The sequence below is a fragment of the Sphaerodactylus townsendi genome, linkage group LG03, assembly GCF_021028975.2.
Source record: "Sphaerodactylus townsendi isolate TG3544 linkage group LG03, MPM_Stown_v2.3, whole genome shotgun sequence".
In the NCBI taxonomy this organism is placed as follows: Eukaryota; Metazoa; Chordata; class Lepidosauria; order Squamata; family Sphaerodactylidae; genus Sphaerodactylus; species Sphaerodactylus townsendi.
The window spans coordinates 140,392,349-140,409,052 of record NC_059427.1 but is presented as its reverse complement, the minus strand read 5'-3'; the positions used below and the strand labels follow the sequence as shown (position 1 = coordinate 140,409,052).

The following is a 16,704-nucleotide window of genomic DNA, read 5'->3' as shown; positions in this document are numbered from 1 at the left end:
CTCCCTCAATGTGGACCTTTCCCCTACCTTGGGTTTTGGGGGAACTTCAGCAATAAGCAATTGCTATGGTAATTACTGACTTTAAAAGCCCATCTAAAGCCCACTGATGATAGGGAGAAACAGCTGCTGATGGGAGGACAACGTGCAGAAAAATCCTAGTAGAAGACCCCCACACAGCTGGACTACTGGAATCAAAACGATAAACTTTTCATGCTCTCACATAGAGAACAGATTCTTGATGGGAATGAGTGGATGTAAAGAAGAAGCTGGCACAGCTGCATCAGTTTAAGTTTGCATTCAGAGACATCAACACACACACACACACACACACACACACACCCTATTCAAAAATGACACTGTTCCTCTGCCTTGAAAAATGCAAGCAGCCGCTGAAGCAGACGGGAGGGAAAATGCCCACCCATGCATGTATGTTGGCACCTGGATTCCCTGTTTGTCCGAATGCTCCTTAGCAAAACCGTAACCAGTTAAGTAGCAGGTAAAACTGTGGCAACACAGGATCTTTTATGATCTCTCAATGAGACTGCCAACTCTGGATTGGGAACTTCTCAGAGTTGGGGGGTGGGGTGTGTGTGTGAAAGTTGGGGTTTCAGGAGGGGTCACAGTAGGATTATGATACCATACAGTAAATTTTCTGAAGCTGGAGGAACTGATTGCTACATCTGGAGATCAGTTCTAATTCGAGTAGAAATACAGCCCCACCTGGAGGTTGATGTCTTACGTGTCAGCCAGAATTAAGCCATACATCCCTAAGAACATAAGAACAAGCCAGCTGGATCAGACCAGAGTCCATCTAGTCCAGCACTCTGCTACTCGCAGTGGCCCACCAGGTGCCTTAGGGAGCTCACATGCAGGATATGAAAGCAATGGCCTTCTGCTGCTGCTGCTCCTGAGGACCTGGTCTGCTAAGGCATTTGCAATCTCAGATCAAAGAGGATCAAGATTGGTAGCCATAGATTGACTTCTCCTCCATAAATCTGTCCAAGCCCTTTTTAAAGCTATCCAGGTTAGTGGCCATCACCACCTCCTGTGGCAGCATATTCCAAACACCAATCACACGTTGTGTGAAGAAGTGTTTCCTTTTATTAGTCCCAATTCTTCCCCCCAGCATTTTCAATGGATGCCCCCTGGCTTTAGTATTGCGAGAAAGAGAGAAAAATTTCTCTGTCAACATTTTCTACCCCATGCATAATTTTATAGACTTCAATCATATCCCCCCTCAGACGTCTCCTCTCCAAACTAAAGAGTCCCAAACGCTGCAGCCTCTCCTCATAAGGAAGGTGTCTTCCCTACACAAGCAAAGGGAGATAAAACCTGGTTGCTTCCCCATCAGAGAGAGCCAGCATGGTGTAGTGGTTAAGAGCAGGTGGACTCTAATTTAGAAACTGGGAATCAAATCACTCTTCCACGTGTGTGGCAGACTCTAATCTGGTGAACCGGACTTATTTCCTCACTCCTTCACCTGAAGCCTGCTGGGTGACCTTTGGAGCTGGTCTTGGGGATGACACCACACACAGGTGACTGCCTTTTCCCCTGGGCCAACCATCATGTAATAGGCACTTTAAGAGGCCTCAGTTCCCAAAACAGCACAAGACTCCTTTTTCGGGTTTCACGACATGTAGAAAACTGAAATTTGGTACAGAGTCCAACATCCAATGATTAAGTAAAGCATCAAACACTTTAAAAATGTTTTTCTCTGCTTCCTACAATGATCAGTACACCAAATAGCAAGCCAAGACACAGATGGGATGTAGCACTGAACAGGGCTAGTTTCAAACAGGCTTGGGGAACGAATGGGTGAGATTTCCAGTGGGTGACCAAGAATGCTACCAGCAAGAAACATCCACGTACCAATATAAGCTCTGGTTGTTGTGGGCTTTCCAGGCTGTGTGGCCGTGGTCTGGTAGATTGTGTTCTTGAAAGCCTTCGACAATACCATAAAAGCTTTGTTTATATCTAAACATGGCTGTCATGTCACCTCTTAACCTTCTCTTCACCAAACCAAACATTCCCAGCTCCCTATAGTTCCTAGGAAATCCCAGGGAAGCTTTACAAGGTCAATTTGCTTTAAAAACAGTGCTGGAGACAAGTTTTGTAACACAATTTTAATTTGCAAATATTTGCAGGTTGAGCAGGCAAACAATAAGCAAGTAAGCATGGATAGTCAAGAGCAGTAAGATCACAATCTCTAATGGTATAGATTCAACACCTCAAGATCCCAAAAATCTGATCCTGCCAGTTAGGAAATTCTTCATTCTCAGGTACCTCCAAAGCTATTTTTTGTTGTCTTTCACTACATCCAAATTACACATTTCAAGCTCTACTACCCCCCTGGGGTGCCCAAAACGATTCTTTTTTTCAGTTCCTGCCTGGTGCCAACCTGGGCTTTTAGAGAAAAAGGAACCCTTTAATGGTAGTCCATTAAGTCCCAACAATCCCAAATGGTCTCATTCAGTGTTAGGAGCTAATGTATAAGTAAAAAAAATATAAGTAAAGTATAAGTAAAATGTAACTTAAAAAAAACCCCTACTCATTAAACTTTTGGCTTTACTTTCTGTTACAAAAGTAGGAATATCAAAATGCCCAAAACTCTGCTCCCAGAGGCCCTTTATTTAGGCTGTCCTTTGCTGACCAACATTGCAGCCCTAAAAAGAAATGCACCCCTCTAAGGCCATGAATTTTGAAGAGTGTAACTCTGCTCAGGACAGCACTGCATGCTACATTCCTGCTTCTCCCACACCACCCATTCAGACCTTCAAGGCAACTGCAGAACTGGCTCAATTTCCCAACCAATTCAGCAATCTCCTGAAGACGGCTTAACAAGAACAGCCCTATTTTTTGTTGGACATGAGAAAATACATTATTTGCTGGATGGAAATGGATCCTCAGTGGTAGGAAGCTTTTGTTTTAACGGTTCCTTACTAATGGAGATGTTTTTGAACGAAGGCCAGTTATCAAGCATGTAAACTAGAAATCGGATTCATCCAAGTTCAGCTCAGGTATTTCGTCTGGTAGCCGAAAGAGCTCAGAATACTCTAGCTGTTCCTCCTCGCCTGGTGCCGGCAGGAACGGGTCTGGAAAAAAATGGGGAGACATCAGCTAGGTACTGAAGGAAAAGGTGGGGCTGTTGCAGAGAACTCAGATTGCTATCCAATTCAGAGATAATTCAGATTCCACCCTCAAACATGTCCTGAGTATCACTCACCATTCCTATTCAGCATAACATTTCCAAATAAGGCATTGACCTGATCCATGTCAATCTTGTTCATTCCCAGAACATGGGGTTCCTCTGGTATTACCCCTGGAACGCAGGGTTCCTCTGGGTTCACCCCTGGAATGCGGGGCTCCTCTGGGTTCACCCTCTGAACACGGGGCTTCTCTGGATTCACGTTCAGAACATGGGGCTCCTCTGGGTTCACCCCTGGAATGCGGGGCTCCTCTGGGTTCACCCTCTGAACACGGGGCTCCTCTGGATTCACGTTCAGAACACGGGGCTCCTCTGGGTTCACTCCTGGAATGCAGGGCTCCTCTGGTTTCACCCCCAGAACGCGGGGCTCCTCTGGGTCCACCTCCAGAACACTGGGCTCATCCTGATGCCTAGACAGGTAGTGGGGAGAAGGGCACAAATTAATTCATAACCAAAACAAAGTGGGCAGAAGGGTATACATTAATTCAGCACCAAATGAATGCAGGGGATTCTGCACCAAAGACATCCCAAGTCTATCAGAATAAATGATACAACATCCACGGCAAGAATCAAGGACAGCACTACTTGAACACAAAAAGTCCTGTTTGACTTCTGGTTTAAGAATACATGGATAGAACTAAACATTATAAAGCAAGAAATGCTGGTAGACTGTGAGCCTTGTGTAATATAGTGTACCCCAGGCCTTCCCATCGTTATGCTGAGCACTTCCTCAAACCTGTCCACTGAAACAACCAACAATTTAAGGACAAGGTTGGGCATAATGACATTAATGCACAAGCAAACTACACAAAGGGCAGAACTTGATGCAGGGCTTGCATTTTCAAAAGCAGCCTTTTGTTTCTTATAACATACAATGATAACATGAGGCTTGTACTGTCAGGTTATTGGTCTGTGCAGCAGTAGCTCTTCTCGTTCTTCCAGCCTTTCCCAAATTCCCCATTTAAATGGGAAGTTACGAAGTTTAAGACTGGGACCAACATGGCAGAGTCCACACAGTTTAAACTTGCGCTTTTCTCACAACACCATTCACATAGTGCTAGATACTCTATTGGTGCACTATAGCAATCTTTCAGAACTGTGTGGCCAGGTCAAAGGAGGAGGCAAATGACTGGCATAGCTCGATGATTACACAACATCCAATGATGTGTAAATGTGGCCCAGATACTTCCACATTTTGCACAACAAGAACACAATACACTCTACCCATAAGATATAATGCCTTTCCTTAAAAGAAAGTTCCATGCCTTTCATTGAAATACACAGACATAGAAGACATTGGAGGGAATGGGTATGAAAGCCAATTTGGAAAAAAAAAGTTTTTTAAAAAAAGGATAAGTGTAGTTGCACGGAAGCTAGGCTGTAAGAACCAGAGAGGTATAGTGATTAGAATGTCAAGACTAGGACTTGGGAGATCTTGGTTCAAAACCCTGGCCCTTTCCGCACAGGCCATTTACAGCGGCCCAGGGATGGCAAAAACACTGTCCCTGGGCAGCTGTTCGCACAGGGCAGCTGTTCGCCGTCCTGTGCGGCCCCGAGTGGCGTGAAAGCGCCACTTTCCACCTCCCTTCCTGAGGGAGGTTTTTGGAAAGTGCCGCTTTCCCATCCCCCATGACCTCATCCTCCAGCGTCAGTGTGGAGGGTTGCTAAGACCCGCCCATGCTGCCCTTTGACCCCTGGAGGTCGGAGGGCAGCATGGGCGGGTCCCTGCAGTCCTCCAGACCAACGCTGGAGGATGAGGTGAGTGGGGGGGGGGGACACAGAAGAGACGACTCCGTGCGGAGCTGCCTCTTCTGTGCTGGCCTCTAAGGGGGCCACTCGCACGCTCCCATGCGAACGGCCCACTCCCCTCCACCGGCATAATTTCTGCCGGTGGAGAGGCGCCCTTTCTGCTGTACAAAAAGGGCCCCTGTTTTGTCATGGCAGCTTGCTGGGCTACTTTGGGTGGCAGTGGACCTTTTCTCTAAGCAAAGCCATTTCATTTCTTCCACCAGGAAGCCTTTGGCCAGCAGACTGGTTCAGTTGTTTATCACCCACATATACAGGCTACGTGCCTGTATAAGATCATCTCAGACCGGGGGAGTCAATTCGTCTCCCGGTTCTGGAGGCAGTTCCTTAAACTGTTAGGGGTTGAGCGGGGTCTCTCTCGGACCATGCCCAGACGGACAGCCAGTCGGAAAGAATGAATGCCATGCCAGAACAATACCTCCGTTGCTATATTAATTACCACCAGGACAACTGGGTACAATTGCTCCCCTTTGCTGAATTTGCTTACAACAACATGGCGCACAGCAGCACTGGGGAAAGCCCGTTCTGAGTGGTGTATGGACAGGACGCCAAACCCTTTCCCCTGCTGGGCCAACAGGTGCAAGACCCAGAGGAGTTAAAAGATTGGATCGCCACCATACAGAACTCTTGGGGGGCGATCCAAGAGACACTTAAAAAGGCGAGGGAGGCGTATAAAAGGCAAGCCAACAAGAGAAGGAGGAAGGTGGATTACGCAGTGGGCGATTGGGCATACTTATCTACCCGAAACTTGAGCAGGCTTCATGGTTGCATAAAGTTGGGGGACAAGTATGTGGGCCCATTCAAGGTGACCAAAATTATTAACCATGTGACTGTAGAACTGGAACTGCCCAAGAACTTATGCCCTGTACACCCTGTGTTCCATTGCAGCCTCCTGAAAAAAGCAGCACCTCCCAACCGTTGGCACCCCAAGCTACCCGCACCCCCTCTGGTGAAGATTGGTACTGACATCCATCATGAAGTAGACAGCATTGTGAACTCTCGTATTCACCGAGGCCAGCTTCAGTACCTCGTGGCCTGGACTAATTCCCCCCTTGGATTTAATGAATGGATTAATCATGACAAAATACAAGCCCCTCAACTAATCAGGGCTTTTCACCAAGCGTACCCTGATCAACCGGGTGGGAAGGGGCCCTAAAGGGGGTGGAATGCCAGGATGTTTTCGCTCCTGCCATCAAAGGGCAGGGGGTAGGTGTAGGGTCTCACACCTGGCTAAGAGGAAGGGGCAGATTGCCCTCCCCTGATATGTTAATGGACCTTTTTGTCTTTTCTTTCTATTTCCTTTGATGCTTGCAACTATAGATAACTAAAAACAACCCTGGCACCTTCCCAGCAGGAGGGGGTGGCAGGTGGCTGAATACTATCACTGCGCTGGCCTTGAGATGCTCAACTCCCAAACATCTTCCTTCCATTGTACTATTCTCACATTCCATGGGAAACCGAGAGGGGGGATTTATGGTGGGAATTCCAGTGATAAAGGCAACTGTACTTTGGTAATCTGGCAGAACTGGCTTTCTGAAACCCAGGTACCAGCTGTTATCAATAAAGATTTCTGATCCAGCATTCAGAGTCCGCTTATTAACTTCAGTCTCAAGACCTGACAAGTTGTAAGTTCGGCTGTTAATCCTTATATCCCACAACAAAGGGTCTGCAGAGAAGATCTCTGAGACCAGAGGGCTGAAACTGGATTCATGACTCCTGAGGCAGCCCTTGTCCTTTCCCTCATCCATGATAGAAACTGGAAGATGGATTCACAGTAGTCCAAGAGAAAAGAAATGTGGCAACTAAGTTCTTGGGGAATAACAGATGGCAAGGCTTACCTAGAGGAGATTCTGATCAGGCGACGATTCAAATACTTATTTGGTTCCCCCAGGTCACCTGAGATAGGAAACAAAAACAAAGTGAATGGGTGGAAGTTGTTACCATCAACATTAAGGCTCCTCTCCAGCCAAATGCAACCACATGCTGCACTGGAATCAGCATCGTGGATTAGTATCCATGAATAATGCTTCATATATACAATGCCAAAAGAATACTAAGTCTGCAATGAAGTTACCCACAATGAAATAGGTCATCATTCAGTGGTGGGATCCAAAAATTTTAATAACAGGTTCCCATGGTGGTGGGATTCAAACAGTGGCGTAGCGCTAATGGGGCTGGGCGGGGCATGACGGGGGCGGGGCATTAATCATTTCTCTGTTACTGTAAAAAACTCTTACTGTAAAAAAAAGTTCCTAATTCCCAGCTGGTATCTTTCTGTCCATAATTTAAACACATTATAGCAAGTCCTATCGTCTACTGCCAACAGAAACAACTACTTCTCCTCTAATTGACTGCCTGTAAAATACTTAATACTTTCAAATAATTAATTTTGTTTCTAGAAATCAAAAGAAGGATACTTTCCTTAAACAAGGAACTTTACCATATTTCTGAAACATGTTTTTAAAACAGCCCAACAGGGAGAATTTCTACCTTCGCTAACCAGCCACATAGGAAACAACAGGACTTTATGATTTTTGGACCTAACGGAATTTCTAATGGAAAAGCAGACCCAATTAGTAACCCCCTCTCGGCACATACAAATAATTAGTAACCCACTCTCGGGAACTGGTGAGAACCTGCTGGATCCCACCTCTGTCCTCATTCAACAATTTACTCTGCTCTTGACAGCTGAGGGCTATGAAAATCAGGGGCCCTCCTCTCCAACTCATCTTTTCCACCCTTACACCTCTTACTGCATTGTTTGCTGGACGTATTGTGCCTACTTCATCATTTTCTGCTTTTAGCACTCTTTCTTGTATGTACTCTACTGGTCTTTTGTTACATTGTTTTGTAGTTTTGTAATCTGCTTTGAGTCCCACTGGGAAAAATGGACAATAAATAAAAGAAACCTACTCCAGACTCCCTCCCCCCAACTCCTCAGCTTTCTGGGATTTCACCAGGCATAGCTCACATATTTTCAGTCTTATTTGATCAACTTCAACTGGAAGTAAAGAGGGGTGAAATACTTTTGAAGCAGAAGAAGCTACCAAGAAGCACCCTCACTGAATTCAATACAAATATACTTTTCTCTCCAAGCAAGCTACGGACAGCACTAATGACTAGTGCCTGATGAAGTCACCAAGAGATCACCCTTCCCCTTGCATATTTAAAATGCAATCTGCAATTAATAGCATGACAAATTAGTTTTTTAATATATATTTTTAAAGGCAGACTGCCTGCTTGAAGCATGGGAAGAAGAAAAAGAAGAGTTGGATTTATATCCCCCCTTTCTCTCCTGTAAGGAGACTCAAAGGGACTTACAAACTCTTTTCCCTTCCTCCCTCACAACGAACACCCTGTGAAGTAGGTGGGGCTGAGAGAACTCTGAAAAGCTGTGACTAGCCCAAGGTCACCCAGCTGGCATGTGTTGGAGTGCACAGGCTAATCTTAGCTCCCCAGATAAGCCTCCACAGCTCAAGTGATAAGAGCAAGGAATCAACCCCGGTTCTCCAGATTAGATGCACCTGCTCTTAACCACTACGCCACTGCAGCAAAACAGACAGCTATGCTGGTGCTCCATTCACTGGCATACAAATAATCTGTTTCATAATTCCAAAACTGGGCCTGTACCACAGCTGGAAAATCCATGGACAGGCTTGTTCTTTGTGTTATATCCATCTTCACATATTGTTTGCAAAGCTCCTTTGAGCAAGGACCTCTCCCCACTCTTGCTCTGTAAAACTCACTGTATATGAAGGTTCTTTGTGGCTTTTCGTCTTGGCAGTCGTATAAGCAACACGTTTGTTTTAACCCCATTCCGCCCCCCCTGAAAGTCCTAGAATGCTGAACCTTCACTCAGCAACTACAGAAGTGCAGAATATCCAGAGCCTCAATCATAAGAATGAAAACAGAGCACATCCTAAAGCTACTCATGAGGAAGGCAGAAGAGAAGTTGGCAGGCCATTGTACCTTCCCGGCGTTCACTGTAGTAAGGACCAAAAGCTTCATTCCGGGGAGTGTCAGGGTAGAGGAACTGGAGTGGATGTTCAGGGATGTCCTCCTCTGGACAGACCTTGTAGTCATGAATGAAGTCAGGCAATGCTAAATCCTCCAGATCCTTCCTTGTGTAGGGCATGACTGAGCGCAATGTTGCAGTCCCTGCAAAGTTTGAACATAAGTTGGTAGCCAAAGGCAAAGACCGACTCCTGCGGTTCCCTGAGTTCATGCAGGTGATCAGCCTGTACATTTTTTATTTATTCATTCATGCACGCATGCATGCATGCATGCATTGGGTATGTACATTTTTTATTCATGCATGCATGGGTATGTACATTTTCATTCATTCATTCATTCATTCATTCATTCATTCATTCATTCATTCATTCATTCATTCTCCCCTGCCCTCTCCCAACAAATCAGGTTCAAGGCAGCTTCCAACAAAAAATAATTAAAAGCATATAAATAAATGTCAAAACCTATAATCCAAAACTCAGTGGCGACTAAATATACAGAAATGGGGAGGCCTGTAAGAGGAAAGGAAAAAAACCACGAAACCACTATTCAACCAAAAAGGGAAACAAAGGAAAGGGAAGGAATCGAAATAGGAGATGGCAGGGAGAAGGCAGACCAGCTAGATTAAAATGGTTGCTGTCCTCAACCATAAGCACTAGCTGAATACCTGCTTTCCATGGGGTCCCTGTAAGGACCCGTGTTGCAGTGTTCTGGATCAGCAGGGATTTCCAGAGCAGTCCTACCCTTGTATAGACTGAGTTACAGGAATCTATCATGGAAGTGACTGTTGCATGGATCACAGTGACAACGTTAGAGTGAGATAAGATAGGGGGCCAGTTGCCGAACCTGGTGAAGGTGGAAAAACGCCACTCTGGCTACATAAGAATTCTGTGCCTCCATTGATGAGGCATTTAAGGTCACTCCCAAGCACTTGATGGATGGTGCTGGTGTTAATTGAACCTGGTCAAGAGTGGGAAGCTGGCACCACAAATTCAAATTTGCCTGTCTAGACCCAGGACCTCTATCTTTGATGGATTTAGTTTCAACCAACACAGTTTCATCCATTTCACCATAGCCTCCAAACTACTGGCCAGTTATCTATCAACAGGTATAGTTGGTGCAATCCATGTAATGATGACAGCCCAGCCCTGAAACTCCACACAAGCTGGGCAAAAGGGTGCATATAGCTTTAAACAACATCGGGGAGAGGACTGCTCCCTATGCAACCCCACACACTAAAGAGTGCCATGGGGACATCTTCCCCCCCCCGTGATACACAATGTCACAGACAATGGAGAAATGGGACGAGCCAGTGTAAGGCTGTCCCCGTACCCAAACCCTGGGAAGGAGGCAGTCTAATAAATCATGATTGATGATGCCAAACTCTGACATCAGGTCAAGTAATAACAGCAGCACTGACTTGCCTTGATCATGCTGCTTACAGAGATTGTCTGTGAGGGTGACCAATGCCATCTCCATCTTGTGACGAGATTGGATGCTGGACTGAAATGGGTCCAGGGTAGAAGTGTCCTCCAAGAAAGCATGGAGCTGGTCTGCTGCCACTCTCTTAACTACCTTATCCAGGTATGGAAGGATCAACACTGGGCAGCAGCTGAATGAATCACTGGGATCAAGTGATGGTTTCTTTAAGAGCAGCCTTTCCACTGCCTCTTTCAATCCCCCTGGAAACTCCCACGTATTTAGGGACAGATTGATAATGTCTGCCACAAGGGCCCAAATCACCAGCCATGATGAGTGTGGATCTAAGGGGCAGTTGTAGGCTTCACAGACACCAAGATTTTGTCAACCTCAGCCTGGGAGAGTCGGTTGAACTGGTCCAACTGGGGACCAAGGGGTCTCCAGTTTTGTTACTGCATAAACACTGGCAGGATGGCCTTGTGGAGTGACAAGATTTTATCCACAAAAAAAGCTTGCAAATGCCTCAAAGCTAACTGCCAAATCCCTATTTTTTGAGAGGGATATTAAGGACTGAATCACACTAAATAGTGTGACCCTACATGTCCCACTTCGGCCTCTGCGCTCGGCAGAGGCCAATTTCCTGGTGGTCCCCGGCCACTCAATGATGCGGCTGGCCTCCACTAGGTGGAACGCTCTCCCTCCAACTGTCTGGGCCCTGCGGGATCTTGGTAAGTTCCGCAGGGCCTGTAAGACTGAGCTGTTCCACCAGACCTTTGGAGAAGCTGGCCGCTGATGGCGCCCTCTCTCTCCCCCTTTTTAACTTCTGCGGCCCTTTTTCATCTCTGGGCCTTTCTGTCTCCCTCTCAAGAGGGGCTTTTTAGATCGTCTGGATGCTATATTTTGTACGCTGTGTTTTAAATGGTCTTAATTATTTTAATGTTTAGAGCCTATATTTATATTGTACTTACATGTAAATTATGAGAGTGCTCTTTGTTAAGTTGTGCTATGTTGTTGTGTTGTACACCTCTCAGAGCCCTTTGGGGGTGAGTGGTATAAAAGTCTTATTATTATTATAAATTGAGCTGGGTGAGAGCTAGAGGACGCAGTGGAGCCTGCATAATATGCTTTTTTAGTGGCCTTCACTGCCATCTCACAAGATCTCATGAGTGTCCTATAAACTGTTGCAAGCTTGTCACAAGTATGCAACCAAACCTGCTCTAGTTCTCTTAGCTACTGTTCCCTCCTCATAGTATTCCAGGAAGCTAGTTTGGGATGGTATAAAAATGCTGTTTATAAAGACCAGAGGCATAGCTGGGCCAAACCGTGCCCAGGGCAGACTCTGCATTTTCTGCCCTCCCCCCATTGGCCCCACTCCTGCCCCGACCCCACTTACCTTAGTTTTTAGTTTCAGGCTGAAAAGTGGCCAGTTCAGGCTGAAAAAAGTCCGGGTGGGAAATACACTACCCAGGAGCCCTTGAGGCTCGCAAGGTCTCCTGGGTAGTGCAGTTCCCACAAGGGCCCATTTCAGCCTGAACGGATCAGGCTGCTTTTCAGCCTGAAACTAAACCTGAAACTAAGAACTAAGGTAAATGGGAGGGTGCACGCGAAGCGGGGGGGGGGGGGTCAGGGGAAGGGTTGGGGACGATCCGCCCTAGGCGTGCGCCTGGTGCGAGGCACCCCCCCCCCTTCCTGCATAGCTTTACCCATGATAAAAACCACTTGCATTTTGGAAAATGCTCAGGCTGGTTCACTCGTACCATCAGCTACTGCACCCTTGACATATGGGTGTCTACTTGATATTGCAGTCATCAAATAATGCCATGGACACAGTATGGGGTAGGTGGGTGGGGGAATGGGGCATGGCACGAGAGCGTCAGGAACACACCATCCTCTTCATATTCCACCCAGGTACAGGTGATGCCGCCACCCCGGGTAGTCTCGCTGAACCGCAGCAGGAAGGTACCCGCCTGCTTCTTCTTTAGCAACTGCTTCTCACGCTTGCGACTTACAAACCCCATGATCAGGCTGGGGAAAAAAGAAGAAAAAAGTAAAGAAAAGTCACATGTCACCGTTTTACCCTTTTGCTTCATCTCACATGTTTTGCTGATGACCCCAGTCTCAATCCCTCCTCAGTACCCTCTCCTCCACACAGTTCATAATGGCAAGGCCACGGCTGTCCAGACCTTGCACTTGGGTGGTGGAATCTGCTCTACCAGTGACGTAGCACAAGCAGTCAGGGACTAGAATGCCAAAATCTGATGAAATAGAATCAATCAACATAACCATCATTCAGGTTTACACATCAGCTACAGATGCTAAAGAAGAAGATGAAAGCTTTTATGCAAGTGTCCAGGAAAAAAAATTCATTACACACCTAAACAAGATGTGCTTATAATTACAGGTAATTGGAACACAACAGTAGGAAACAAAGAACAATCAAATATTGTTGGAAGATTTGGGCTAGGAGTATGAAACGAAGCAGGAGAACAACCCATAGAATTTGGAGAAGACAATAATTGTTTATTCTGAACACATATTTCAGGCAACTGAACAAATAATTATATACATGGATATCACCAGATGACCAATATAGAAATCAAATAGATTACAGAATCGGAAACAGAAGATGAAGAGCAGAATATTTCTCAAGTCTTGGGATCACTGTGTGTACAGCCTGAGGTTTGGGCATATTTACCTTCCTGCTGCGGTTCAGCGAGACTACCCGGGGTGGCGGCATCACCTGTGTGTACAGCCTGAGGTTTGGGCATATTTCAATAAAGTTCCTCTAATAATGGGTAAGGCATGCATGTATGCATGCAAAATGCAAGCACTGCAACAAAGAAATGCAAGGCTTGGTGGCGTGAACGAAACTAGAGATATTTCACCTTGCAATAATTTCATAATTATCTATGTATTTTTAATAATCAGTATTTTTTGCTACAACTGGAAAACATAATTCTAAGTGTCATTGTTCTAAAAATGAAACTCTCAACTAGCTGTAAATATCAAGATTATACCAGTAAGAACAAGTCTTTATGTTAAAAAAATTATTTAAATCAAGTTGTACTGATTAGTGACTTAAATCAAATCCACCCTGAGAACAACAGAGCTGTTCCACAGGATCCAAGACATCAAAGGAAAATTTAAACATGGTTAGGCATGCTGAACGATTAACACAGAAGTGTATTCACTAAATTGGACAAAAGAAAGATTAGAATAATATTCTGAAAAACTATACAAAAGAGATGGAAGGATAACAGATACCTTCCAAGAAGTATCTTTTTAAGAAAGTAAAAGTGAGAGCTGCACTTAGAGTAACTGGGAGAAACAAATCACCAGGAGTAAATCTCAACAGAGCTATTTGACTTCAAGAAGCTCTCCCTCTACTCCGTCTGCCTGTTCCTTGTTGTCAGACCTCTGTACTCTTGCACCAACAAAGTCCATATGGAATCAGTCCAAATGGCCAAAACTGAGTCTGCTCAGGTCCTGGAAGCCAACAAGAAGGTGGCTGCTGCCTCTGATAAGGGGCATCAGGATCTCCTGGTCCCAGTTCAAGGAAGCATCTGCTAGGATGTCATGCAAGATAGCAACAAGACACTCCTCCCCATGGCCCCTCCTCTTCAACTTCAAGCAGGATTTCCAATCCAAAAATCTGAATTGCTGGTCTGTCTTGAGCCAGGGCAACAGCCCCTGGCCCCAGAAGACCAGAGTTCCAATGAAGACACTGAAGACAAGCCAGCTAAACTGTGGCTGACCAGAGTCAAGGATGTGATAGAATTCCTACCACAGCCCTGTGAGCTTCAGATTCATCTTCTTGTCAAGAGAGAAAGAGGAGGACAAGAATGTTAAACAGCAAGGTCTCAGGATAACAAAGCTCTGGGCAGCTTTGCTGGATAAATGTGAGTTGGAGCAAGAAGGCTGTGAGCCTAGGCAAGGTCAGCAGCTGGGACAGCCGCAGGGCAATATAAGGATGCCACTGTTGAAGCAGTGAAAAAGACATTAAGAGCAGAAAAGGAAAGCAGGGAAGAATCTGTTTGTGTGCCCTCAGTGTGGGAACACCTTTAATAGGAAATCACTTAATAGGTATGTAGCAACAATCCATGATAGAGACAACATTTCTGAATGGCCCCCACATAGGAAAAGTTTCTTTGAAAAATCAAACTGTGGAACACATCAAGGAGACACATGATAACTTCTTGTTTGGGAAGGGATCCTTATGAATGCCCTGACAAGTGCCTCGTTCACCAAGCATTGGAGGACTCATACCAATGAAACAACCTTGCAATGTCCTGCATGTGACAGAAACTACATAGAAGAGCAGTATCTTGTCAAACACAGCCCACCCAAGAGCCTATCTCTCCAAATTCCCGAACTGTGGAAAAGGCTACCTAGGAGAGGGAGATCTCAGTATGCATCAGACAAGGATCAATGGGGGAGGAGGTTTCCATCAATGTCTGGATTTTGGGAAAATTGAGCTATTCCAAGCCACATAATCTTAACATTCCAACATAATCTTAACAAGAATGGACAAACAAATAAAACAAACAAAACAATGGATTTGGAAAAGGTCAATTTACACTCCAAGCCTGAAAAAAGGTCATGTCACAGACTACAACAACTATCAGACCATCATATTAATTTCTCATGCGAGTAAAGCAATGCCCAAAGTCTTACAAAGACAGTCAAAACCTTTCAAAGATATGGAACGAAAAATGCCAGATGTTTACACTGGATTCAGAAAAGGAAGAGACAGTAGAAATCATACTGCAAATTTACATTGTTTGCTGAAGGATACGAGACAATTTCTAAAGATAGATGACAGCAAACTTTTTGACTGTGTAAATCATGAAAAACTATGGTTGGTTTTAAAAGAAACGGGTGTGCCACAATATCTGAGTGATGTGATGTGCAGTCCGTACTTTGGACAAGAGACTACTATTCGGACAAAATATGAAGGAACAGAATTGACAAATGTGTTAGACACACATGTAATCTATCTCCCTATCTCTCTATATGCAGAACATATATAAGGAAAGTTGGATTCGATTTAGATAAACATAGCGTGAAAATTGGTGGAAGGAACATGAGCCGTTTGAGATATGTGGATGCCACCAGATTACCGGCAGAAAATAGTGAAGACTTGAAATGTCTAATGCTGAGGGTTAAAGCATTCAGTGCCAAAGCAATCATAAGAAAACCAGACTAACGACTACTGGCAATTACAGAAATTCATGATGAAAAAACTGAAATTGTTCAAGATCTTCCATTTCTTGGCTCCATCATCAACCAAAAAGGAGATTTCAATCAGGAAATCAGAGGAAGATAGACTGGGAAGGGCAGCATGAAGGAGCTAAAAAGATATAGAAAGAAAGGAGATTCCTTTGAAACGCGGTGTGATTCACAATATTCCCCATTACTATGTATGAGTGTGAAAACTGGACTATGAAAAACGCTGACAGGAAGAAAAGAGATTCCTTTGAAATGTGTTATTAGAGTGTTCCAGATATCGTGGACCACCTCCACACAAAAAAACCCCAAATAAGAGGGCTCTAGGTCAAATGAAGCCTCAATTGTCCCTAGAAGTTAAAAAACTTAGGCTAATGTACTTTGGACACATTATGAGAAGAAAAATCACTGGACAAGACAATAAAGCTAGGAAAAGTTGAAGGCAGCAGAAAAAGAGGAAGACCCAGCAGGGGATGAATTGACCAAATCAAGAAAGCCACGCCTCTCAGATTTCAAGACCTGAGTAAAGATGTTAATGACAAGATGTTTTGGAGTTCATTAATCCATAGGCTCGCTGCCAGTTGGAAGTGACTTGACGGCACTCAAGGCACACATTTCTACCCAACCTTTCTGCACCCAAATAGATGAGGGGATGTTAAAGTTTTCTCTTCCACCCTTGTACCTCTCACTACTCACTTATTATTCCAGAGTTCCAGCAGGTGCTGCTGGATCAGATTTAAGATTTCATCAAGCCAAGTCCAGAAGGAAAAATTGTCTCCAGTCTGTAGAACCAAAACAAAGGAGCTATTAAAAGGGAAGTTGCTAGATGGGTATCAGAGGAAGACAGGGGAGGGGTGACACTAAGACGAGAGAGTTACCTTGCAGAACTGGGCCCAGGTGATTGTGCTCTGTGGTGTTACCTTCGCCCCTTTAATGGGAAGGAAAGACAAGCAATGAGTCATGTAATTGTTTAGATGAGCAGGGATGATTTCTTCTTAGCAGCAAGACTTCATTGGCAACCTTATTCCCCTCTCCTT

General features: G+C 45.0%; 1 protein-coding gene across 2 annotated transcripts in view; it reads right to left on the bottom strand.

Moving 5' to 3' along the window:
- Positions 1 to 2,108: 2,108 nt before the first annotated feature.
- The window catches only part of STAT2 (signal transducer and activator of transcription 2), a 38,726-nt gene continuing 24,130 nt past the window's right edge, over positions 2,109 to 16,704 (bottom strand). The window contains exons 18-25 of one of the 2 annotated variants that reach the window (XM_048491704.1): positions 16,546 to 16,595; positions 16,364 to 16,449; positions 12,327 to 12,466; positions 8,981 to 9,169; positions 6,850 to 6,907; positions 3,528 to 3,615; positions 3,224 to 3,467; positions 2,109 to 3,092 (exon numbers count right to left, since the gene is read on the bottom strand). In XM_048491704.1, coding sequence (XP_048347661.1) covers positions 2,986 to 3,092; positions 3,224 to 3,467; positions 3,528 to 3,615; positions 6,850 to 6,907; positions 8,981 to 9,169; positions 12,327 to 12,466; positions 16,364 to 16,449; positions 16,546 to 16,595 — 962 coding nt within the window. In that variant the 3' untranslated portion in view covers positions 2,109 to 2,985. Of the gene's footprint in view, positions 3,093 to 3,223; positions 3,616 to 6,849; positions 6,908 to 8,980; positions 9,170 to 12,326; positions 12,467 to 16,363; positions 16,450 to 16,545; positions 16,596 to 16,704 lie in introns of both variants that reach the window. The other variant, XM_048491703.1, reaches the window with a different exon arrangement.